Here is a 26,823-nt window from a genome sequence, read left to right as displayed (position 1 = left end):
CTGGGAAAAGCGCAATGATGGTGCCAACTTGGGCCAGTGAAGCAACGTCCTCCACAACTAGACTGAAGAACAAAACGACAGCAACTTGTCTGGTCCCTTTCCCCCAATTCCCCAGCACTGTTCCCATCCCACCAATTCCCCAATAAAAATCTTAAAAAAAAAAAAAGTTTCTGTCCTGTTCAATTCTTATTTATTTATTTATTTTTTGTTTAGCTGAGCCATCCTGCCACCTGTTGGCAGCTCAGCTCGGTCTGGGACTCGAACCGCTGTTGCTCAGAGCTCGCACTCTTGAACAAGCTCTTAACCAACTAAGCCACTTGGCTGGCCCCAATTCTTATTTTTTTGCCATTAACATTTATCACTTTTATAATTTAAAAAACTATATTTGAAGATTTAAAATATGCTAAGAGTTTTAAAATCTGGGTGGGGTGCATAAGAATGAATTATTTTCTGAATTCCTTTGTTTGAATCATTTCTGTATTAAAAAATCCCAAATCAAAAACAAACTTAAAAAGCACTCTAAATAAGAATCTGTATGATTCGATTGCTATGTACGGCTAGGTTGTGACAAGCCCAGGTAGGGGACAACCTCATACAAATACCTATGGCAGTTCTACATATAGTCTTTTATTCTTTCTATTCAAACTTCTTTCAAATGGATAAATCTCATTAAGATATACAGTTTCAAATTTTCTTCTGGAATTCCTTACTCTTTCAAATAGAAAAGACAGAATTGAGAAAGAATAGGAAAGGATAAGCACAAATGCAAATAATCTATGAAAATTGTAAGAATACCCAAAAAATGATCAGGCCAAAACAAAGTTGTGTATTGAACTCCAAAGAAAAGCAAGGAACTGCCAGAGAGATGAGATTCTAAATCTTATAAAGTCTATTGACTAGAAAGCAGAATTTCCCAATGATAGTACTTTGATTCATCCCCATGTTTGCGAGTTTGGATTTGAGAAGAATCATTTTCATAAAAACTAAGGACAGGAAGTGATTAAAATGCAAGCAAACATTCTGATCAAGCTGTGGACAAGGTAAAGTGGCCTATTAGGAATGTTCTCGAAGTGGTAAGGGAAGAGCTATCTATACAGGCAAAAGAGAGAACAGAAGTGGTTCAGAACCAAACACTGGGAAAATGAGTGTAGAGTGATTTTCACTGAGCAGATAACGAATATAGACATCCACATATATGTAATTTAAATCTCTCCCTCATGTCTACACAGGTGTGATCCCATTTAGACCTGAGGAAGAATCTGAGAGGTGAAGTAACAATGCAAGATCAAATTGGAGGTGGCAGAGCAAGTATTCACAGCTCTTTCCACTGTAGCACCACATCAGCCCAGGGAGCTACACAAACATTTATCTCCACGTGGAAGGAAGACTTGGTAACTGGAAAATATACAAGAACACAATTCCAACCAAACCCAGCCAAGCTATTCACATGTGTGCCTAGGAATACAGAATACCAGCCATGCAAAGGAATAATGATAAATTGAAACAGTTTGAGATACTGAACGCTGGAGACATCTTGAGACTACAGGAAATAGCACAGACACGAAAGTAATGGTTTGATTTGAATTGTTAGGACAAATATGAATGACTAAGTGGGAAGATTCTCACCTAAAAAGGGGGACGGAGAGCCTAAGCCTTTTGTCAGGAAACGAAATTAGTGTTATCAAGAGCATACAGAGAAGTTACATTTGGAAAGATGGTTTCTAAAATCAAGATGGAGAAGATCAAGAAAGAAACTTGGGACAACCATGAAAGGAAAAACACTTCCCGTGGAGAGGCAATACCAATGTGAGCACAGTCAGGAAAATGCAGGCTTTTCCAGACACTTATCCAGAGGGAGTCAAGGATAACTGGGGGGTGGGAAGGTGAGCTAGAGAAAGGGAAGGCGTTTGCGGGATGGTTCTATCCTAGGACCACAGGGCATATGGTGACTTTCTTTTATTTATTTACAATTGAATTCAATTTTTTATATTAGTTTCAGGTGTATAAAACAACATAATGATTAGACACACTCCTCACAAAGTGATAATCCCCCCAAGCTACTGCCCGTCTGACATCATATATAGCTGTTACAATATCACTGACTATATTCCCTATGCTGTACTTTACATCCTGTGACTACCTATCTATACACATATACTTGCTTCTTTTTAATTCTTTTCTTTTGGCTGCTGAAATATCCCAGCTCTATCCGGAAACCGAGTGAGACCTCATTGTAAGGCGCATCAGAACATAACTGTTTGGGAAAACTGCTGTAGGGCTGCCAATCTGCCTGTGTTCTCCATTGTGAAGGTGTCAGGCTCTCCTAAACCGACTCCCCAAGACAGGGCCACTAGTACACGTCCTCTTGGGCTGTCTTTTATAGCATCTACCAGTCTTGTGGTTTCATATTTACTTGTGTAATTCTTTGAGTGATGTCTGCACCTCATCAGACTGAGACTCCTTTACATGGGGAGGGCGGAGGCGTGAAGCGGACAGAAAACACGTAATTTTGTCACAGCCGTATCCCTAGTACCTAGTACATGAGAGAGGCTCAATATTTAAGTTAATGAATAAATACAATTCTTACAAGAGCATAGAAATTATAGGGGTCTTCTCCTTTAAGATTTGGTCATGTGATAGACACATGAGTTTAATTCTTTCATTTTATATTTTATTACAATGGAATTCAATGAATAAATATGGTGATTTTAAAAAGCGTTGAAGCACTGGAAGAGAATTTGAGGAAATCTCCCACAAGTAGTGGGGAAAACAGAAAAGATGGAAGAGAAAAGAGATGACAGACATAAAGGATCAACCCAGGGAATCCAAAATCCGAGTAACAGGCCTTTTAGAAAGACCAGAGCAAGGACATGGGGAGAAGGAATGACTGAGAAGGAAAACTCATTCAATCGGCAGATGTTTATCGAGATGAGCGCTTGCATGGGTTGGGTGCTCTGTCAAGAACTGGGGACCCAGCGGCAACTGAGACAGAGTTCCTGACCACAGGCTGTGTGTCCACTGGAGATGCAGAGAGACGGAGAAAGCTCACCCAGCACACCACGCCAGGCGGATGAGAGCCTGGGGTGACCTGAGTGAAACAAAGAAACAAGCTATGGGACACAGTGGGGATGAGTTCTAGGCAGAGGGACCCAGAAGGTGAAGGCCCCGGGCAGGACACACCTGCTGTCACCAGGCCAGGCGTGGCAGGAGTGAGGGGTGGGGAGTGAGGGGTGGGGAAGGGGAGGGGCAGAGGCGGCTGGCCAAGCAGTGTGGGCCAGGCGGGTGGGCGAGGGCAGGCCTGAGGGGCAGTCGGGTGGGAGGGGAAGCCTCTGGGGGCTCAGGAACAGGGGAGAGACCTTCTAGAAAGGTCATTCTGGGTGCTGCTGGGAAACAGCCTGTCAAGATAAGTGAGAAAGTGGAAAGGTAAGTGAAGCAGTCAAGAGCCAGATAGAGGGGAGGGAGCCTGAGCCAAAGTGGGGGGAGGGCGCGGGGGGGGGGCGCAGGACTCTCTTCTGAGGGTAGAGCTGTGAGGACAGCGCTGGATTGGTGCTGGCAGGTGAGCGAAGGGAAGAGGTAAGGATGACTCCACAACCTGAGCCAGAGGAACTGAGTGGGGCCATTTAGTGAGGTGGGAAAGACTAGGGAGGAGCTGGTATGAGACGGGAAGTCAGAAATTTGGGACTGTTAAGTGGAAGATGCTTTAAAAATATCCAGGGAGGTGGGGCCAGCTGAGTGGCTCACTTGGTTAAGAGCACGAGCTCTGAGCAACGGTCGCCAGTTCGATTCCCACATGGGCCAGTGAGCTGTGCCCGAGCTGAGCTGCCGCCGAGCTGCCAACAGGTGGCAGGATGGCTCAGCTGGTGAGAGCACGTGCTCCTAACAACAAGGTTGCCGTTTCCACTCCCACATGGGATGGTGGCTACGCCCACCCGCAACTAAGATTGAACATGGCACCTTGAGCTGAGCAGCTGCGAGCTGCCATCGGGCGGCCAGATGGCGACTGGACTTGGAGCTGAGCTAGCTGCATCCTCCACAACTAAGATTGAAGGACAACAGCTTGGCTGTCCCCCTTCCCCGATTCCCCAACACTGTTCCCCTTCCCCAATTCCCCAATAAAATCTTAAAAAAAAAAATTCAAGACGGGATGAGAGGCAGTTGGATGAACAAGTGTGGGGCTGAGGGGAGAGAAGTGGGCAGGAGGGGCACATCTGAGCGTCCTTGGCCCGGAGACAGTATTTAAAGCCGGGACCTCGGCACATCCACCCAGGGGTGGAGCGGAGGCACCCACCCCAGGACCCGGCTCAGAGGCACGCCAGTGCTCAGAAGTAAGAAGGAGAGGGAAGTGCCAGCAAGGGGGGCTGGGGGCGAGCCCGAGGAAGATCAGGAGTGTGGGGTCCTAGGACCCAAGTGGAGAAAGTGTTTCGAGAAGCAGAGAGTGACCAACGATGCCAAGTACTGCTGACGGACGAGGCTACAGACGGAGGAGGCATCACTGGGCTTGGTGAGATGGAGGTCATGGTCACCCCAACACAAAGGGCTTTGAAGGGCACGGCAAGGAGTCAAGAGAAAGCAAGGGATGTAGGAGCAGGAAGAGGGGTGCACACAACTCTTCTGAGGGGTTTTGCTATAAAGAGAATGGAGAAACCATCAAATGCTTGACTGAGAGTTAAGCATTCTTGAACACATTTGTGTTTGTCCTGGAATTTTCTAATTGTTTTTCTTTTTACTTTGCTTTATTTGCCTTTATTGCCTTCTTACAACTTAGGCAGGCAGGGGATATGGTGTCCAGGGAAGGTTTTGGGGGCATGTTTGTTTAAGGAGGGAGTTGTTGAAACACATTTGTATGTGGTGAGACTGACCCAGGAGAAAAGGACATTTTGATGAAATGAGATAGATGTGAAGCAACATAGAAGCCAAAGGCCTGAGATGCCTTGTGCAAGGCGTGGGTGGCTCCGCTTCAGGAACACGTGTGGGCTACTCGGGACCACACAGGGAAGGCTGAGCCACAGCTGCAGATATAGGCGGAGTGGGTAAGGGTGGGGCTGAGGAAAGACTTCAGACAGCTTCTGTTTCCTCCGTTAAGTAGGAAGCAAAGCCATCAGCTAGGAGTGAGGATGGGTGGAAGTGAGGCTAGAATTTGAGAAAGAACAGGAGGGGTGACGAGGGAAGTGAAACTTTGGGGTTTGTGGCTGTCGATACAGAGAAAAGGCCAGGAGTGTGGAAGTGGCTTTGCCCCTCGTCATACTGAGCTGCTCAGGCGCGGTGCAGAGCAGCCTACAATGGGCTTATGCAGAGCGGGGACCTTGCCAGGTAAGTGCAGCACGTGGGAGGAGGAGCAGGGGGCTGGGCCGAGGTGCAGGGAGTGATTATGGCATGATTACGAGTAAGGAGGAAGTGAGGACAGGAGGGGTGAAAAACAGAAAAAGGTGGTAGAATCCATGATGGTGGAGAAGTGACTAAAACCTAACTATCACCAGACCACTGTTCAGTGACACTGGGTGCTGGGAGACAGGACAGCAATGCCTTCAAAGTTCTGAATGGAAATGATTTTCTTCCCGGAGCCTATAAAAAGCCAAACTATCAGTCAAAGTTTAAATTAAAAGATATTTTCAGACACAGGATCTTGGAAAATTCACCTCCCACACCATCCTTTCTAAGAAAGGTACTTGAAGAGCCGGCCAAGTGGCGTGTTGGTTAAGAACTGGCTTGGGACGCCAGAGGGCCCCGGTTTGGATCCCACATATGAGGGCCAGTGACACTGCCCTCTACAGCTAAGATGCTGAACAACAGCTCGACCTGGAGCTGGGCTGCCGGGAGTCGCCGGCGACAGCATAGGCTGCAGCCCCTGTGGCAGTGGGTTGCCATGGGCTACTGTATGTAGCCAGCAGCCGCCGTGAGCGGCCATCCAGAAGCCGGCGACTGATCTGCCTCACCCGGGAAGAGCGCAATTATGGTGCTAACTTGGGCCAGTGAAGCAACGTCCTCCACAACTAGACTGAAGAACAAAAAAGACAGCAACTGGTCTGTTCCCCTTCTCCCAATTCCCCAATAAAAATCTTTAAAAAAAAAAAAAAGAAAGGTACCTGAAGATATACTGTAGTAACACAAGGTCATAAACCAAGAAAGAGGAAGGTATGGGATTCACCAAACATGGCTCTGACCCAGGAAAGCAGTGAAGTCCCATGATGACAACTGTGCAAAAGGCCTGGAGACTCATCAGTGAGACGGGACAGTCTCCAAGAGGGAGATCCATGGGGGACGGGGGTTGAGGGGTGGGGGATTAGAGGTGAGGGTGGGGATGGCAAAAGATGTAGTTTAATGGGGCAATAAAGACAAAGCTTAGTTTAAAAAGGAGAAATTCTTGGAAAAATTAAAATCTGCTCAAAAAAGATAAAATAGATCATAGAATAACACTTAGACCCTCAGGGAATATTCACATTGCCATGTGAATATTGCAAAAACAATGCATTGATTTTGAACTCTTAAAATATTGCAAAAACAATGCATTGATTTTGAACTCTTAAAATAATGCAAAAACAATGCATTGATTTTGAACTCTTAAAAACAATAGGCAGGGCCGGCCGAGTGGCTCAGTTGGTTAAGAGTGCGAGCTCAGAGCGCAAGCTCTGAGCCAGTTCAATTCCCACATGGGCCAGTGAGAGGCACCCGAGCAGAGCTGCCAACAGGTGGCAGGATGGCTCAGCTGGTGAGAGCACATGCTCCTAACAACAAGGTTGCTAGTTCGACTCCTACATGGGATGGTGGGCTGCGCCCCCTGCAATGAAGATTGAACACCTTGAGCTGCGTGGCCACGAGCTACCGACTGGGAGGCCAGATGGCGACGGGACTTGGAGCTGAGCTAGCTGCGCCCTCCACAACTAAGACTGAAGGACAACAACTTGGCTGTTCCCCTTCCCCAATTCCCCAATAAAATCTTTAAAACAAACAAACAAAAACCATAGGCAGACAAGCAGAGAAGACTTGCTTAATTTTGGATACAAAACAGAATATAAATCTTCAACCTTGACAATATATAAGTAATATTACAGATGACAGAATGTCAGAAGGAAACCAAAGAATGCGGAAGGGGAAGTAATGAGTATTACTATCCTTTGTGTATTACCATCCTTTTCTTATGGAAAAGAGAGGTCAAGAGATAATGTCTCCAGTTGACCAACCAGAAAATAACAGTGAAAACACCTTATGTAAAGTTACAAAGACAAATAGGAGATCTAAACATATTGATATTACTGAACTGGAAAGTGAGAGTGTTAAATTAGATCCTCACCACAATCATTATCCAGTCTGTCTGTGTCTATGATCATAAATCATGAAATCAATAGATAATATCTGAATTTAACTGATCTGGTGATAGTAAGATACCTAATAGAAGAAACAGTTAAAAGAGCAAAAAACGCAGTTATGTCAAAGGTGAAAAGAGGTAGGACAGGAAATAGTTGCTTTTCATTATTATATTCCATTTAAAAAATCATTTGCATGAATTATTTTGAGCAAAATGTCATTTTAAAAACTTCCTTTGACACAAATGCAACTTACATGCCTATCGCCCACCCCTGGAAATTCTCTAATAAGAAAAGCAAGGCCGCCTCCCTGATTAATTTCAGGAGCAGGTCCTTCAGGGTTCAGGTTCAGTCATGTCAAGTGAAAAAGGATAAATTTAAAAATTTAATTCTTGCTTTACAAAAAGGAAATTAATGTTGAGGACCACGTACATTCTGATAGGTTATGGCAAGATGCTAGTGTGCGCATGCTCTCAGGGTTTCTTATTCTAAGGAAGCTCACAGAAGGCAAAGCTTCAAGTCCTGACTGTTCCAAGACAAGCACCAGAAAGTGACAAACAACTTCTCTCTGTAAATATTTCATTAGTTATGCTGAAGTCCATGCAGCGGAGAGAGTGAATAAATTAGCACCTCACCTTGCCACTCCACCATAATCCAAACCTTCTTCCCCACGGAATTTCACCATTAGTCGTTTTTTCAAGTCTTTTGGTCGCATCTTCATTATCTGGCGATAAGACTCCTACATATGAAAATTAAAGTTTCAGAGAAGAACTTTTCTTATTCTTAAAGTTATAAAAAGATGAAAGGTTACTGATAATGGATCAGATTCAAAATAAGCATTCTTTCAAATCTGAGTTTTATCTGGCCCCTATGCAGAATGTTTATTTGGCTTCTAGAACATTCTGCTTCCACCATCTTGTCTCCCACTGTTTCTTACTCAGCAAGCACAACAAAACAAACATGTGCCAGGTAATACTGTACCTAAAGGAAATACATTCATTTTCAGCACAACCAATAATGACTTAAGAACAAATGTCCTCAGCAGAGTTGATTTTCTCTACACAAATTAATTTCAATGTGTGCTATACACACTTTATATATTTTAACCCAAATGAAAGACAGTCTGAATATTAAAATAATTCTGAGCCTGTTTTTGTATCTTAAGTGAAAAATCATACAACTCCCACTGAGTCAAAAAGCAAAAAAGGGTTTACGTGAGATAAAGTAGCTCACCCAAAACACAGAAAACTTGTGGTCAGCCTGACATTCCCTCAGATTCAGCATTTTGAGTGGGACTAGCTAAGTGTTTGTAGATATTTTCAGTGATAAGGCACTTAAGAATCTTTTCATGCTTTAAATTTAATGTAATTCAAACTCTACCATCCCAAGGGGGAAAGAGGAGGTTGAGTGGAGACGATCCAGCAGCAAAACGTCAATAATTCAGCTCTTTTCTAACCCTGGCAGCCATTTAAGGATGCTCAGCGGGCAAAACTGGGCACTTCAGCTGACCCACTCGTCCAGCAGTGGCTGCGCACCAGCATCACGCATGGCCCTGGGCGCTTCTTCGGTGCCCCCGCTGTGCTTGAGGCGCTGGGCTCCCTGCAGTGGCCTCCGTAGCCTCTTGGGCTACAGCCCAGTGGGGTATGTTCAGTGCTCACCCTGTCTCATGTGGTCACGTCTGCCAGCGAGTCCACAGGCAGGTGGGCTGTGGCCCAAACACAGGTGAGATGTCACCTTATGATCAATCCTCTTCCTTGAGAAAAGGGCCCTGTCTACAAGAGGGTCCTGCCTGTTTGGGGACCATGATCCTGCCAGGGGGCTGGATAAAGGACAGAGCCCTTCCCAGGAGCCATGTGATCTTCCTATTTCCAGAAGAGACAACAAGGTGGCTACCTGGCCACTGAGCGTCTCCGAGGAGGCAGTGCCACTGGACCAAATTCCATGCGAGGCCGTAGCAGGAGTGACTGCTACAGACTACAGAGATACATAAAGTGGGTACTGCAGATAAGGGGGTTACAATGTTCAGTTCCACTTTCTGCACAGTTCTCTAGGTTTTCTCCTCAGAAGCTTTTACATTTTTATCACAGGAGGAAATGCAGTTCCCTCTCTACATGGGCACTGATCCTGATAAACATCTGCATTTTATGGTGTAATAAAATCAATACCTGAAAAAGCAAACAGAGGAGCTCACTGAAATGCATAAACCGCTTGCAGAGCAGTCCCCTGAGAGCACTCCCTTAAGACACAGGAGGTTACTGGGGGCCATTTCTTCAGCTGAATTGCCCTATCTGTTTACTAACATGGATGCACAGACTATGCCTGACTGTTAGTTGCACTAAATTCCAAACCTCAAATATTTCTTCTCTGGATACTTCGATGCGGCAATGACCGGCCTGGGGTTGCTGAAGTGAAAGTTCGTGTCTGAGGACCTTCAGTTTCTGGACTAAATCTCTTTCATATCTCTGGGCGGGAAGCTCCTCATCTTCCACCGAGCCCTCACTGGGCAATGGCAGCGGCTGGCTGGGCTCCTTTAGTTGGCACTGGTGACTTGAGAAGGACAGAAGCATCAAAGTCACTCCAAAAGCAGCAGGGCCAAGGAAGCTGCAAGCAATGCCCCCCATATCAAGGGACCGAGAAAAGAGTTCATTACACAGAACTTCAAGCAGACACTTTTTCTCTGATGACATGGCTATGTAAAAATTACTGGCGGCCACCATTAGCCTAAATATAGGTCTCGGGTTCAATAAAGGAGCTACTCTACTTCCAAGCAACAGAGTAGCTGATACATTATCATTGCTATAAATAAAAACAGCAACTGGTATCATTCGTCACGCATCTAGTATGATACTGACCAATGCACTAGTAGATGTGCCTTGGCAGTTAGAATTCAATGGAGTCGACATGAAACATTTTTCAAGCAGATTATAGTGGAGGGGGCAATATGAACAAAAGCAAACAACTCAAGTGAAATCCAGCGGTCACCATTCATTTTCAGAACCAACTGATTTCTAAGCCCACTCATTAAAAGCAAAATTCCATAAAATAAAAGGACTAGGACTAGTAGAGAGACAAAGTGGCATCTTTGTTCATGTTTTTCCACTGCTATTAGTTGTCAATGAGAAGAGCCATGTGGGCTCTTACGTTCTGAGAAAACAAGAAGCCTGGAACACTGGATGTGGGAGCCAAGATAATTCCCAGTTTTCCAGGAAGGACAGGCACAGGAAAAGGCTCCCAAGTGGCATTATCAACCGAGGTAGCCCTTCTAGACAGTGATGAAAATCTCATTTTACTGCTTCTCACTCTAAGGGCCACACATTTCATCACAGGGCCGCATGTGAAAGCTTCAGTAATGAACCTGCCTAATGCTGCCATCGCAGTAAATTTCATTTTGGCTGCAAGAAAAGGGTGGCAACAACATACGGCTTTAGTATTGCTCACAGCTAACTTGAGAGTTTAAAACATGCAACTGTCCACCAAATATTTATAATATTTTGCTCTTGCTTACTCTCCATTAACAAATAATGCAGTAAATTCAGAAAAATATTGATAGAAAACATTCAATGATAAATGGAAGAGGTCAACAAAGATTTTGTAAAAGTCTTACTTCATGATGTGGTGTAACCTTGGGTCTGTAAACTGGGTTGTTCGGTTATTATGATCTACAAAATATATTCTCCCAGAAACTGTACTTCTGACTTCCCAACCTGGTGGCAATGGTCCAAGTTCATCACAGTTCACACTGTTAAGGTCTCTATGAAATGGAAGATACAGAGAGGTTGGTGCATCTGAGTTTGGAGACATAAGACCAAAACTTCAGCCACAGGAAGCACAGGGATCCCATATCAGTCATGGTGCTACTTACGCCAAACTCTCTGAGGCCAGGCCTCTGTGCTGCAAGTGGCAGCAAAATCCAACAGATAAAAACGCAACTTTTTCGGAGCCTATAACCAGGATGGGGAACATGGTCTACCTGGGGAATATCCTTTCTTACACCGAAGACGGCCGAATAGTAGGGAGCATCTGAATGCGGCCGAAAACTGTCTGAATCCACAGGTTAAATGAAATGCTCAAGGTCAGAAAGGTCGCTTCATTGAAAAGGCCCCCCCCCCCAGAGCCATGTTTTTTAAAGCTGATGGGGATGTATTTACATGCATTCAAAATCTCACAATTTTAAACAGCTGTACTGGGAAGAGGCATTCTCAGTTTTTAGTTGGCTTTGTTAAGAAAGTTTCTAATTCCAACCTCTCTTGATTAATTATTCAATATAATCCACAGTCATACGGGAGCACAGCATTACTGACCAAGAGGCTTTTCTAATTAGCACAAAAGACTGGCATTTCTTACAGTGGCTGCTACAGAGACACCTCATCCATTGGCAGGTGGTATTTCCATTGTGATTATGATAGTGAATCGTAAATTCAACATAGACTTGAAAAATCAAAGACAGGAAGCTTGTTCTCAGATAAAGCAAATTATAAATGAAAAGGAAATGAGCATTACTAAATAAATGTTATTAGGTAGTAATGCTGTTCTAAAACCAAAAAAATTTAAAAAGGCAAAGCAAAGGAAAAAGAAAAAGACACATAACTCTGTTATGGATGGGGGTGGGGGTCTCTCTGACCTGGGCTCAGATGTATGGCCTTGCAGAAGGAATTCATATAGAAAAGCTTCATCTCCCCCAGGAATGGTCCCCAAGGGACTGAGGCAATAGGGACAGTAAAGTAGAAGAGAGAAAGGGTCATAGAGTATATTTCCTTTTTAACTCCTTATTATGGAAACTTTTAAGCATATAAAAAGTAGATAGAGACCATAATGAATAACTAACTTCAACAATTATCAAGTCATTGTCACTTGTTTTAAATACACCCCTAATCACAGCCCCCACACCAATTATTTGAAGCAAATCCCAGACATCATATCATTTGTTCCATCAATATTTTTAGTTTAAAATGAGAGCAACACAGCTCGTAGGATTTATTAGCTTTTCAAGTCAGAGCACATTTGATTTAATCTAGGTGTGAGGGCTTTTATTGGTTCTGTGATTTGATTTCAAGATACAGGGCTGCTTTCTAAAGGCCCCTTGTGCTCTGGCAGCTGCCGATTTACCAGGTGGAGAGCCTGGAGGTGGCAGCAGAGCTGGGACACTCACCTAGAGGGCCCAAGTCCAGGACCCCTAGACAGACACCCTCTTGGAGCTGCCACTCTTCCAACCTAAGGGGCTCTCTCATCCAGTCAGGGAGTCCAGGCAACTGCTGGAAAACCAGCTTTGGTGCGCATTTTAGAAACCTACCTTGGTATCCTGGGGTCATGCCACGTGCTAACTCCAGTCTGTGTGTGCAAAAAGTAAACTTGCCCCTGCACTGTTGTTCTTTGTTCTGTACAAGAAATTGGGGATGGGGTGGGTGGGGGAGGATACAATTAATTAGGTAAATTCAGTTCCAAGGAGAGTTTTCAACCAATCCTCTAAGCACAAAGATCTTCCTTTCACCATTCTTTAAAATCATGAAGGATTTGAAAGGGCAGTGGTTAACTTCTGCCTGACTTCCTCTCATCACAAGTCCTATGCAAATGTTGGGGCCTGTTTTCCTTTCTCCTGTTCACACCTGGAGAGGTGAGTTCTCCTTCCTTAGCCACAGCCCTGGATGACACCTTGTTTGTGTATCCAGTACCTCAGGAATGACCTTCCCTTGACCTCTATGTGCTGTTACTTCTGGCATGATCTGCCACATCTAAATTACATTCCATCTTTCATTAGGTTCTCCCTGTGATTTTCAATGGTCCCTTCTTTTTACTCTTACCCCATACTGTCCTTTCCACATTCAAATCACAAAGCATTACGAATACCCTCATCTAGTCCATGTACCATCTTTTTTTTTTTTTTTTTTTTAGCTGAGCCATCCTGCTACCTGTTGGTAGCTCAGCGGCTGCTCAGCTCGGGCTGGACTTGAACCGCTGTTGCTCAGAGCTCAAACTCTTGAGTGAGCTCTTAACCAACTGAGCCACTCGGCCGGCCCCCATGTACCATCTTGATTTCCTTTGGTACTCATTTGCCTAAAATTTTCTTACAATTGCTCAACTGGGAGATTGGGACAATTGCTGACATATTTGTGATAAGCAAGATTTATCACCATCTTTTCCCAGTTGTCTTTACATTGACACAACCATCGTATGGCACAGCTCTGCAAACATCGGCAGTTAAGAAATGTACAAGTTACTAAAACAGGTTGAAAAAAATTAAAGCTCTCCAGAACACTGTAGATAAAGCTCAGGATAGCAGGGTGAATTCTCTTACCATAGCCTTCGGGCAGTTCTGGTGACTGGTGGCCATGAGGTCGGTTCTGAGGCGTCTGGAGTGACCCTCGGACCTCAGGATTTCGAAGTCGCTGTGCCTGAAGTCTTTGATCTTGACTTGGGGATTCCCCAAACCTGCAGTTCCCTCCGCCAGCAGCAGCACCGGTGCTATCTGTGTATGGGGCTGGTTCCTCCATGAAGCAGCTGAGTGGCCTCCCAGGCCCCGAGTCTTCATACACGGTGCTGAAAGGGGGAAGAGCACAGCACGCATGGGCAAGAGGACCTGAAAATCAATGTGATGCTCCCACATCTGTTTATTTGGCTTTTCTTGAAAAATACAGGGTATCCTAAGTGCTTAGTTTCATAAAATTCAAACTGTCCTATTTAAATAGACTTTTTCATGAGGAACAAGTGGCCAAAATGGAGCTATATATAAAGTGCCATCAAGGTCATCTGCGGGGTTTCATCATCGGGTAGAGCTTAATAACTGAAAAAACCAACCTCGCACTATAAGGAGCTCATGAAATGAGACTTGATTTTTCTTGATTTAAAGTCAAATCCAAACACTGTTTTTCTTGTTATTTTCCACAACAGACTTCCTGGTTACATAGAATTCTGCAATGACTGTAAGCGCTCTTTAACATAAATCTTCACCCCTGAACAATTTTGAAGACAATTTACCTTAATAGGCCATTTTCCCTATAAGCAAATACTTTAAAAAAATATTTTACATTGGAAAATTTCAAGTATGCCCACCAATTGGGAGATGAATCCCCTTGACCCACTACAATGACGACTGTCTCTTGCTGCTTTGCTAATGCTTCTCTCCACTGAGTTATTCTGAAACCAATCCCAACATTTTTCCATTTCATCCTTAAATATTTCTGCATCTACCTCTAGAAGGACTTCTTCCATTATCATGACTAGAAAATGTACATTAATTTTTAAAATACCATCAAATACCAGTGTTTGCTTTCTCCAGTCAATTGTCTCCATCAGGATCCAAACGAGGTACACACTTGCTGGGTATATCTCTTAAGTCTCTCATTATTAATTTATAGGTTCTCTTCCTTCCCTGCGATTTACTTTCCTAGCAGTGTATTTGTGAAGACACTGGGCTGTGTCTTCTATACTCTAGAGTCCCCCCTTCTAGATGGGGTTTGTAGCATCCCCTTGGGGTTGTGCAACACATTCCTCTGTCTCCTAGATTTCTAATTACTGTCAGGTTACCTCTCCTTTGTGATGCTGTTAACAGCTATTAATGATTATCACCCAGCTTCATAATTCACTGGGGATCACAAAGTTGTGTGGACCAATGAGATTTTTTGAGGTTTTGGGTTTTTCTTTTTAAGTGTTTTAGGGTTTTGTTTTTTTCCCTGTGTCATTATGAACACATAATGTTCATGTTTAATATATTTGGTGTGTTTCAATCCACTGCAGTTATAATTCTTACTGATGCTCAAACTGGTCCACTTTTGACCAGTAAGAGCCTCTTTAAATTGGATCCTGAGTATTTTGGGTACAACCCCACTAGTCTCTACAACTTTAAACACAAGGAACCTGGATTCCAGTTTCATCCCAAAGTCCTTTCCTGCGTCTGGAGCACTCAGCACACTGAAAAGGTGTGAGGGATACTTTCACAGAGAGCGTGGGAGCAAGAGCCCAAGGTCGCAGCGAGCTCAGCAGGCTGAGCCACGGTCATACGTACCCTTCATTCTCTAACAGTCCTCTGCAGTCTACCACAGACCCTCCAGTGCCTATTCTGTCTCGCGTCTGTAAACTGACTAAAACAGAAAAGAACGTCTTGGGTTAAAATCCAGTGGCACATTATACAATTATAATACAGTGAGCCATTGTGAATGTATAATTTATGTACATTATATTTTTAAAAAGTGAGGCATGGACATCTACATACACACATATATTCCTATGCTTTCAAATATGAAGCATTTTATTCCAGGAGCTGCAGACCACCTCACATCGCCTGGAACATTCCTTGTAAACATGGAGCAGAAAGAGCGGTTGTGTTTTCCATGCTCTCCATAAACATAACCAAACACAATATTCACTTCCTCTCAGTTACCTGTCTTTAAGGAGGTTTTGACTTATGTTTAACATGGATGCAGAGAGCATTCCAGAATGTGCAAAGTCTAGATGAAGCTAAACATTTATTCTCGGTCCCTACTGTGAACAACAAAGACATTTATAAAGTTGCTCCAGCTATTTGTTTCCCCCCAGCACCTCCCTCCACAAAGAGAAGAAATCACAAACAGAAAAGCATTGAGTGAGAACTTTTCCATTATGACAGTTTTCAGGATGTATACTCACTGCTCATTTATTTTGGGTCAAGTCTACATATGACAAACCTAAAAGATTTGGGGTAACAAGCCACTCTGGTGTGCTGCTGAAACGCTATGTTTCCTTTGATTCCTCACAATGCGTGCAATCAGCGGACAGCATTTTAGAGTCACCCTAAAATGCTAATAAAATCTGGGTGAATAGGATGAGTTACTTAACAGATAAATCATTTCCAACAGATTACCACCAGTCAACACTTCGTAACATTGGCACATTTTATTTGTTCATTCTAAATAATTCAATCCTCTAACTATAAAATCATATTGCACTGAAGTCTTTAGAAATCATTTCTGCTTTTTTACATAGATGATGGGTCTTCCTGAAGAAACTATTTCTCAACTCTTGCATATGTGGCCACCATTCTTATCATCTACCCTTGGGTAATACAATGACAAATTAATTGTCCATTAATGTGATGATTAAAATGACACTGAAAATTATAACCCTAAATCTTTTTGTACCTTAGTCAATTTAACTCCACTTTAAATGACAGGTTGAAGAGAATTAGATAAAATAATAAAAACCACAAAGATGAAACTTTTTAGTACTGAAGAGATGGCCCCCACATGTGGTTTGTCCTTCGAAGTATGTCACCATGTGAGTGCCTGTATGTGTTTTCTCAGTGATGAAGAGCTGAATGTTAAGTTCTGTAAAAGCATCTCTTTATACAGATGAGAAAGTTCTTACCCACTATTTGGCCACGAACTGCATCAGTATCTGAGGGATTTAGTTTGCATAGATCCAAACGCTGGTCTGCAAACAAACAATTCAAAACTTAACCCAGGGAAATGTTAACTAGGGAGGAAGGCAGGAATTCTGTTTTCAGTATTCAGAAAAAAAAAAAAAAAAGATGCCTCATAAGCCTTCTTCATTTGCATTAAGAGGCAGAAAAGCTTTTGGTTCTTACATCCAGTATCTTTTAATCTGCTGATGGCATTGGACAGCAGCCGCACACAGCCCAGGAAGCCAGCTCCCTGCTTCTTGTGAATTTTCTTGTGGTTCCACACGCTGATGGTTATAGAATCAGTTTTCCCAACATATCTGAAAACGACATGTAAACTCATCTTTAACTGTATTTCTGAATTATGACAGCCCACTGAGATTTGATCTGATGGACTTGTTAGTATAGAAGAATCCTTTCAAAATAATGTTAGTTCTACATTCCACACGTAACAGGCCCTCAGTAAATATATGTCTACTAACTGCAATGGGCTGGGAAAAGATACACCCCATTATCTCAGGAGCAAAGGTAGATAACCACATAAAGATAATAATCTTGTAACAGAGATTTACTATATTTTACTAGTTCCAAAGGACAATGGCACAATTCATAAATTCCCACCAGTGTTAGGCTTACTACTGAACATTAGTTAGAAACCACAGATCTGTCCAAAGCACACTGAGGGGACTAACTAGTACATTAACCCCCACTTACTCTCAGTGCATGTCAGCCACAGAGGGGTGCTTTCAGGACAAGGACTGACAACCACTTTCTAGGCCACTATGGTAACTATCTCAGTGGAACTGAAAGGGAGCCTTAGAATCCAGCTACTAAAAATCCCACCCAAACCCAGTACGATTTGTGTTAATAAAAAAGGGGATAATGGGGTCAAATATATGGCAATGGAAGAACTGACTCTAGATGGTGAACACACAATGCAATCTATAGATGATAAAAAAAACAACAACAATAATCATTCAGCATTACTTTGACAAAAATTTCGTAGCAGGGGCATGAAAACATAGGTGCATATAAAATAGTGGTTTTCAAAGCACAATCCATTTTATGGACGAATATAAGAAATTGTCTGATGGGGCGTAGGCTTATACACATTCAATCATACCAAACTATATTTTCTCATGCAGAACATATATTTTTACTAAAAAGCAGAGTTAAATAAAATCATCAGAAATATACATAATATGTATTTGCATAATAAATATGTATAATAATAGTAGTAATAATAATAATGCATTTTTAAAGTAAAAACTCTACCACCAGGTTTAGGGTTTCACTGAGAAAACAGTAGCATATAGAAAACCTGAACTACGGCCATTTTCTCCTGTTAGAATGGCCGGAAGATTGAAAAGTTTGATGATCAGTTATAGAAGCAAACCATAAAAATCTATGAAAATGTCAAACACAAGAACTTCCAAGAACATGAATTCTAAAATTAGAGAGAACGAATATTCATTTGGCTATCCATGTTTGTTATCAATTAGAAGTTAGAAATCCTTTCTTTTTTTTTTAATGAAACGCTTCTCCTAAAAGCTTGGTACCCATTTGCGTGCTGCTCCCCAAATGGCGTACAGAATATTCGACTCACAGATCGTAGTGCTGGTTCCACTTGGGGTCCAGTGTGTTTTTCACAGTGTCCGTCGAGTGGCACTGCCCAGATCCGTCCACTACAATCTTTGCAAATGGGTCGGGGAGTCCTGGAGGAGAGGGGACAGCAACACCTGGATGAGGCTATAGATCTACCAGTGCGACATGCAACACAGTCTTACGGGCTAAAGGGAGCTCAAGGTCATCTAATTTGGTAATGGTGATTACCCTGGTACATTTTATTCTCGAATTTCAGGTTAGTTTTGATCTGCTTAGCTTTCTAAGAAAGACAATCCAGTGTGACATCACTCTCAGATTTTTTGAGCCTAGGAAAGAAAACCAGGCTTAAAGAAAATTACAAAAATAACCTTAAATTCAAATTCCCATTTTTGATGATCACTAAGTAAGGCTAATTAAATGGAGAAAATGTGTCTAGAATTAACTGTATTTATACTTTCTAAAAGTAATACTACCTAGAAATCTTGTTTACTGATTATGTTCACCAAGTTCCTAAATGAATCAGATAGGGTTACAAGATCAGAGAGGTGGCGAGGTAAGGGTTTGGGGACAGGCCTGGCTGTGAGCCACCGCTCTGGAGCTGCTGAGCTACTTGAATAAACCCCTACTTGAATAAAGCCTGTAAGCCTAAGTTCCTTCCTTTAAAGTGTGAATAATACCACTTTAGAATTGAGTGGTGTTCTTGCGAGGATCAGAAAGAGTGTGAAGAATTTCATGCTGCAGGCAGCTACTTTATAGTAGGTGAATTTCTTGAGTTAATTTCTTGAGTTGATTTAATTTATAAAATTTGATTAACAATTTTACTCAAACCCAGCTATTTTACAGAGAAATGTCTCATCTGTATTTGAGCTGAGAACACTCCATCCAGCAGAAAGCAACACATTAATGGTGGAAAGACAGAGAAAACAGGGTGTGGCCAGAATAGGGAACGAGAGAGAGTTTTTCTTGTACGAGTTAGAAATTCTGTGCCTTGGAGCTAAGGAGCCTGTGTTGTAGTCAACTGGGAAATGAGATTTGTCCAACCATGGGTTTCTATTCTGTAAAAGGCAGGACTTAGGAGAATACACCCAGTGTTTTTTTAAAAAGTTTAAAATTTCAGAAATATGTGAAGAATATTAATATTGTAAAAGCAAAAATGGGTATTTACTTACTGAAGAAGTCTTTCTTTGCAAGATTCTTGGCACATAATACTAAAAACAAACAAAAAACGCTAGGGTTAGCATTTGTGGACAAGATTTTCACCACAGCTAGTAGCTATGGACTAAATTGTGTCCCCCCTACCCTAAATTCGAATGTTGAAGCCCCAACCTCCAATGTGACGGTGTTTGGAGGTGGGGCCTTTGGGAGGTGCTTAGGGTTCCATGAGCTCATGAAGGTAGGGCTCTCACGATGGGATCAGAGTCCTTGTAAGAAGACCACAGAGCTTGCTCTCACTCTGCCCTCCATGTGGTGAAGGTACAGTGAGAAGGAAGAGGCCCCTCACCAACGGGGGACTCTGCAGCCACCCTGAACCTGTCAGCCTCCAGAACTGTGACAAATACATGTACGTTGTTTAAGCCATCTAGTCTGTGGTATTTCGTTATGGCGGCCCAAACTGACCGAGACACTAGTCTACATTTACAATGGGAAAAAAATTCTAAAAATTATCTTTGCCAATGATTGCCTTTCAAATTTGGTACATCAAACAAAAAACTGACCAGTAACTAAAAAGTGTTTTTGCCTCTAATCGGGAATCAACTATAACAAATACAAACTGTTTTAGCTTAAACTTAAAATGTTACTTAAACACACACAGATAGATATATCAATATGCTCTTATTAACGGCTCAGGATACATAAATACCAATTCAAATGCAGACCTACATTATTTACCTTTTTTAGCTACTGCTAACAACAACAAAAGGAATCATGCATTTTTGAGGTTCTGATAAATACAATTTTGTAAATGTAAACTTTGGTATGTTGGAGAATAGAAAGCAAGGGGAGCATGAAAGAATACACAGGGGCATCATTCAGTATTGTGAAAAACACATGACGAAATGTATGTTAAGAATTTAGCACAGGGGCCAGCTGAGTCGCTCAGTTGGTTAAGAGTTGGCTTGGGGGCCAGCCGAGTGGCTCAACTGGTTAAGAGCTTGCTTGGGACGCCAGCTCTGAGCAGCAGGGCCGTGGTTTGGAACCCACATTGAGGGCCAGTGACGCTCGCCCTCTACAGCTAAGATGGTGAACAACAGCTCAACCTGGAGTTGGGCTGTTGTGAGTCGGCGGCAACAGCGTAGGCTGCAGCAGGGCTGCATTGGGCTGCCGTGAGCTATGTGAGTGGCTGGCAGCCAGCTTGAGCAGCTGGCAGCTGGTGTGAGCTGCTGGGAGCTGCTGGGAGCCGCTGATCAATGACCAGCGACCGACTGCCTCACCCGGGAAGAGTACAATGATCATACCAACATGGGCCAGTGAAGCGACGTCTCCACAACTAGACTGAAGAACAAAAGGACAGCAACTTGTCTGTTCCCCTTTGCCAACTCCCCAACGCTGTTCCCCTCCCTTAATTCCCCAATAAAGTCTTAAAAAATAATAATTTAGCACAATGTTGGCATATAGAAAAAATGCAATAAATGCTAGTGTTATTTTATTAATGAGGTGGTATCAATTACTGTAAGAAATTTCATCACCAGATCTGTTACATGATTAAAACTACTATATCAAGAAAAGATACATCAATGTCTGTTTTACATGGATTCACAAATTTTGCTAATTTTTTTGTTATGAACTTACATATTATTTACAAAAATATATTTATCTAATATATACTGTTCTGCAAACTATTCATTTAGTATATTTTTATATAACTGCTTTATTAAGACATAATTCATATACCATACAATTCATTCTTTTAATGTGTATCATTCAATGGTTTTTAGTGTACTCACAGGGTTGTATAACCATCACCACAATCAATTTTGGAACATTTTCATCATCCTCCAAAGATATCGCATACCCATTAACCTCAAATCCCACCAGTCCTAGGCAATCACTAATCTACTTTATGTCTCTGTGGGTTTACCTATTTTGGACATTTCATATAAATAGAATTATTGGGTTGTTGGAAAAGTCATGATGCATTTTTGCAACATATGGCGCTAGTTCATTTTTGGAAGTACTAGAGTCATTTGTATCTGTTATTGCTGTCAATTGACAGCTGACAGTTCTAGCTTCATTCTAAAAAAAAAATTGAGCGATTTGGTTGAGTTTTGGAGATTTTACAAGTTGAAGATGTAAGACCAAACTGTGCATTTTCGCCATATTTTACTGTTTTACTTCCGTAAAGGGAAGAACGTGCGTCAAACTTGTGATAAGTTGCGTCAAGTTTACAGTGACAATGCTCTACAAGAATGTCAGTGCCAACAACGGTTCAAGAAATTCCATGCTGGCGATTTTGATCTCAACAATGCTCCTCAGTCAGGGAGGCCTTCCAAGGTTGATGACAAAATAAAGGCATTGATCGAGTCGAACCCACATTACACGACATGAGAGATTGCAGAAACATTGAACATCCATCATCCAAGCGTTCACGACCACCTGAAGAAGCTAAGATACCTAAGAAAGCTCGATATTTGGGTTCCACATGAACTCAAAGGAGTTCATTTGACGGTGCGTATAAACATCTGCAATATGCTCATTAAACATGAGGAAAACGATCCTTTTTTGAAGCGACTGATAACTGGTGATGAGAAGTGGACTGTTTACAACAATGTTGCGCAAATGGTCCTGGTCCCGACATGATGATTTGCCTCAAATGACATCGAAAGCAGATGATTCACCTCAAATGACATCAGAGGAAGGTTATGCTCTCAGTGTGGTGGGATTTTAAAGGTGTCGTGTTTTTCGAGCTCCTACCAAGGAACCAAACAATCAATTCGAATGTGTACTGTCGGCAATTGGACAGTTTGAACGAACCCATCATCCAGAAACGTCCAGAGCTCGTTAATCGTAAAGGAGCTGTGTTCCATCATGAAAACGCGGGATCACACACAAGTTTGATCACCCGTCAAAAATTATTGGAGATTGCATGGGATGTGTTGCCACACCCACCATACTCGCCTGACCTTGCACCATCAGACTTCCACTTGTTTCGCTCTCTTCAAAACTCCTTGCGTGGTATAACATTCAATTCAGATGAGTCTGTAAATCAGCACCTTCAGTTTTTCGCTGATAAAGATAGGTCCTTCTATGAACGAGGAATTCTGAAGTTCACTGCAAGGTGGCAAAAGGTTATCGAACAAAACGGGCAATATATCATTGATTGATCTTTGTTCTTTATATAAATAAATGACCTTTGAAAAACATAGAAAAAATATGTCATGACTTTTCTGACAACCCAATATATAATGTGTTATTTGGTGACTGTCTTCTTTCACTTAGCATAATGTTTTTCAAGTTCATGTCATAGCATATATCCATTCCTTTTCAGAATTGAGTAATATTCCATTGTATGAATATACCACATTTTCTTTATCAAAGGATGGACATTTGGGTTGTTTCCATCTTTTGGCTATCTTGAATAATGTTATCCAAGTTGCTGTGTAGATATGTATTTTATTTCTCTTGTAAGCCTATGAGTGGAGTTGCTGGGTTATATGTTTAGCATTTTGAGGAACTGGTAGGCTGTTTCCCACAGCAGCTGCACCATTTTATTGTATATCCCCCCAGCAGTGTATGTGTGTTCCGAGTTCTCCATAGCCCCAACTAATACTTGTTATTGCCTGTCTCTGTGGTTTATATTTCTTTGGTTTTAATTTGCATGGCTCTGATGACTAACGATTTTGAGTATCTTTTCATGTGCTTACTAACTATTGGTATATTTTATTTTTGGAGAAATTTCTATTTAGATTTTTTTGGCCCATTTTTAACTGGTTATTTGCCTTTTAACCTAAAGATAAAATATACTTTTCAGATTTGCCAATATTCTCCCATTCTGTGGGATGTCTTTTCACTTTCTTGATGGTGTTCTTCGAAGCACCTAAGTTTTTAATTTTGATGAAGTCCAATTTATCTCTTTTCTTTAGTTGCTTGTGCTTTGATGTTATGTCTAGGAAGGCTTTGCCTACCAAACGTCAAAGATTTAGTCCTATATTTTCTTCTAAGAGTTTTATACTTTTAGCTTTTTTATACATTTAGCTACTCTAACTACTCTTAATACTCTCATTTTTACACTACTCTTAAATAGGCAGTTAGGTCTGTGATATATTTCTAGTTCATTTTTTTTATTAGCTTCAGGTATACAAAACAATATAATAGTTAGACATTTACACCCCTCACAAAATGATAACCCTCCTCCCCCAATCTACTACCCCTCTGATATTGTATTCGAGTTTGTTTTTGTGTGTGATGTAAGAAGGGGTCCAACTTCATTCATTCCTTTGTAGGTGGATATACACTTGTACCAGTAAGCATAAATTATTGAAAAGGCTATTCTCACACCACTGACCTGTCTTGACACTCCTTTGAAAAACAATTAACTGTAAATGTGAGAGCTTATTTGTTGACTCTCAGTTCTATTCCATTGATCTACATATCTCTCCTTGTGCCCTGACCACACTGTGTTGATTACTGTGTTAGTTTGTTCAGGCTGCTGTAAGAAAATACTATAGACTGGGTAGTTTACAAATAACAAACATTTATTTCTCACAATTCTGGAGGTTGGAAGTCTGAGAACAGGGTGCCAGCATAGTTGGATGAAGGCTGTCTTCCAGGTTTCAGACTTCTCACTGTGCCCTCACATGGAAGAGTGGCTAGGGATCTCTCTGGGGTCTCTTTTAGAAGGCACTAATCTCTTCATTAGGGTTTTACCCTCATGACTTAAGCACCTCCTAAATTCCCCACCTACTAATACTATCACCTTTTGGGGTCAGGACTTCAACACACGAACATTCAGACCATAGTAATTACTGTAGCTTTTTAGTAAGTTTTGAAATTAGGAAGCATGTGTCCTCTAACTTTGTTTTTTCAAGATTGTTTTGGCTATTTGAGATCTGTTAAATTGTCATGTGAATTTTATGATCAGCTTATCAATTTCTCCAAAAAAGCGAACCTGAGTTTTGATACAGATTTCACTGAATCAAGAGGTGAATTTGGGGAGTACTGTCATCTTAACAATATTAAATTTTCTAATCCATGAACATGAGATGTTCTCCCATTTATTCAGATCTTATTTAATTTTAACTTTGCTTTGTAATATTCACAGTATAAGTTTTATACCTGTTATTAAACTTATTCCTAAGTATTTTATTCTTTTTGATGTTATTGCAAATGAAATTGTTTTCTTAATTTGATTTTCATATTGTTCATTTCTAGTGTACAGAAATACAATTGATATTTGTATATTCAACTTGTATCTTGCACTTTGTTGAACTCATTTATTAGCTCTAATACTTTTTGTGTTTTGAATTTTCTCTACAGAAGATCACGTCATCTGTAAATAGAGATACTTTTCCTTTTCAATCTGGATGCCTTTTGTTTCTTTTCCTTGCCTGACTGCCCAGTACCTCCAATACAACATTGAATAAAATGGATGGGTATCCTTGTCTTGTTCCTGATCTTAGGGGAAAGCATTCAGTCTTTCAACCACTGAATATGATATTAGCTACTGGTTTTTCATGGGTGCCCTTTTTTAGGTTGGGCAAGTAGTTTTCTGTTCTTAGTTTGTTGAGTATTTTTATCATAAATGGGTGTTAGCTTTTGTCAAATACTTTTTCTGCATTTATTGAGATGATAATTTGGTGTTTGTCCTTTCTCTATTGATAGCATGTACTTCATTAATTGATTTCAGATGTTAAGCCAATCCTGCATTCTGAGATAAATTCTACTTGGTTATGGGGCATAATCCTAATGTGATGCTGTATTCAGTCTGCTAATATTTTGTTGAGGAGTTTTTTTGTCTATAGTCACAGGGATATTGGTCTGCAGTTTTCTTTTTCTGTTTTCTTCGTTTTTTGGTATGACATGATAAAATGAGTTGGGTAGTATTCCCTCTTGTTCTATTTTTCTTTTGAAAAGTTTGTGAACAACTGGTATTCATTCTTAACGTTTGGCAGAATTCACCAATCAGTCATCTTGGCCTGGTGTTTTCTTTGTAGGAAGCATTTTTCAATTACTAATCCAATCTCTTTATTGTTTTATATGCCTATTCAGATTTTCCATTTCTTCTGGAATCAGCTTTGGTAGTTTGTGTCTTTCTAGAAATTTGTCGATTTCACCTAAGTTATCAATTTGTTGGCACACAATTGTTTACAGTATTCCCTGATAATCCTTTTTATTTCTGTATAGTTGATGGTAATATTCCCTATTCATTGTAATCTTTATTCTCTTCCCTTCCAATGTAAATCAATCAATCAATCTCTCTCTGTCTCTCTCTCTCTTTCTTTTCAGTCTTTTTTGTGGATAGATCATAATTTATTACAGCTTCTGATGGTGTTTTACTTCTTGTTTCTCTAATTAGAAAAGTAATATATACTTGTAAAAAATGAACTTAGAAATGTGTGAATTGAAAATACATGCCCCTAAAACTCTTTGTTTAGCATTTTCCAGGCTAGTCTCATATACTTATTTTTTCCACTGAACTTTAGAATTATTTTGAGCAAGTTAAGAAAAAAATTACTTCATAAATAAATTTGGGGAGAATTTACCTCTTTACAATATTGAGTATTACTATTCTTGAATGTAGTATATTTATCCATTTATTAAATCTTCCTTTAATGCCCTTAAGTGAAGTTCTAAAGTATTTCATAAAAGTTTTCCACAATTCTAACTGGATTTACTGTTGAGTTTTTTTTTTTTTTTTTTTGTGGTGGTTGTCATTGTGAATGGGAGTGTTCCTTTCATTGCATTTTCTAATTGTTAAATGCATACAGGAAAGCTTTTTCTTACATTAATTAAAATAAACTCTCTTTTTCAACTCCCAAGTGGGCCTGTGATGTTCTGTTTCCTTCAATATCCCCTTTCCCCCCACAGCCTTGAATGTCTCAAAGACCCTCATATTAAACTTGAAGTGTTCAAAACTAAAGTTGAAATCTTCCCACTCTGCCTAAAAACCTGGTCCTCTCCCAGGATTCATTACTTCAGAGATCATCAGCAAACATCCATCAACTGCACAAGCCAGAAATCTGTGTGTCATGCTTTTACTTCTCAATCTCTCTCAAATGTGTTGACTTCTTGCCATCTCCACCCTTGTTCAAGCTCCCAATATTAGCCATCACAAAGTAATTCTTTCAAAATCTAAAGCTCATGTCTCTTTCCTTTTTAAAAATCCCACAGTGGCTTCCCATTGCAAAACTTCAGACCTGTCATGCTCTGACTCTCATCTACCTCAACTCTCCAGCCTCAAATATGATCACCCGCTCTGGACTCTAGTTTTTCTGAGGTGCTGGTGCTGGATTGCTTCTGACTGGCAGAATTCTTGTAACATCTCAAAAAGATCAATCTTCGTTCATGTTTAAAAGACTAGCAATATTTTCATTTAAGGCTCATTCCAGT

At 41.2% G+C, this 26,823-nt stretch overlaps 1 protein-coding gene across 4 annotated transcripts in view; it reads right to left on the bottom strand.

Annotated features, from left to right (window-relative positions):
* Nucleotides 1–26,823, bottom strand: part of SMURF1 (SMAD specific E3 ubiquitin protein ligase 1) — a 108,842-nt gene that overhangs the window by 13,349 nt on the left and 68,670 nt on the right. For 2 of the 4 annotated variants that reach the window (XM_019655629.1, XM_019655630.1), the window contains exons 2-11: nt 19,446–19,484; nt 18,278–18,386; nt 16,858–16,991; nt 16,638–16,703; nt 15,301–15,376; nt 13,594–13,835; nt 12,592–12,676; nt 10,906–11,052; nt 9,650–9,848; nt 7,937–8,040 (exon numbers count right to left, since the gene is read on the bottom strand). In XM_019655629.1, coding sequence (XP_019511174.1) covers nt 7,937–8,040; nt 9,650–9,848; nt 10,906–11,052; nt 12,592–12,676; nt 13,594–13,835; nt 15,301–15,376; nt 16,638–16,703; nt 16,858–16,991; nt 18,278–18,386; nt 19,446–19,484 — 1,201 coding nt within the window. Of the gene's footprint in view, nt 1–7,936; nt 8,041–9,649; nt 9,849–10,905; nt 11,053–11,922; nt 12,001–12,591; nt 12,677–13,593; nt 13,836–15,300; nt 15,377–16,637; nt 16,704–16,857; nt 16,992–18,277; nt 18,387–19,445; nt 19,485–26,823 lie in introns of all 4 variants that reach the window. The other 2 variants (XM_019655633.1, XM_019655632.1) reach the window with 2 other exon arrangements.

This window comes from Hipposideros armiger, unplaced genomic scaffold (genome assembly GCF_001890085.2).
Source record: "Hipposideros armiger isolate ML-2016 unplaced genomic scaffold, ASM189008v1 scaffold_242, whole genome shotgun sequence".
NCBI classification, from domain to species: Eukaryota; Metazoa; Chordata; class Mammalia; order Chiroptera; family Hipposideridae; genus Hipposideros; species Hipposideros armiger.
This window is presented reverse-complemented; position numbering and strand designations above follow the sequence as displayed.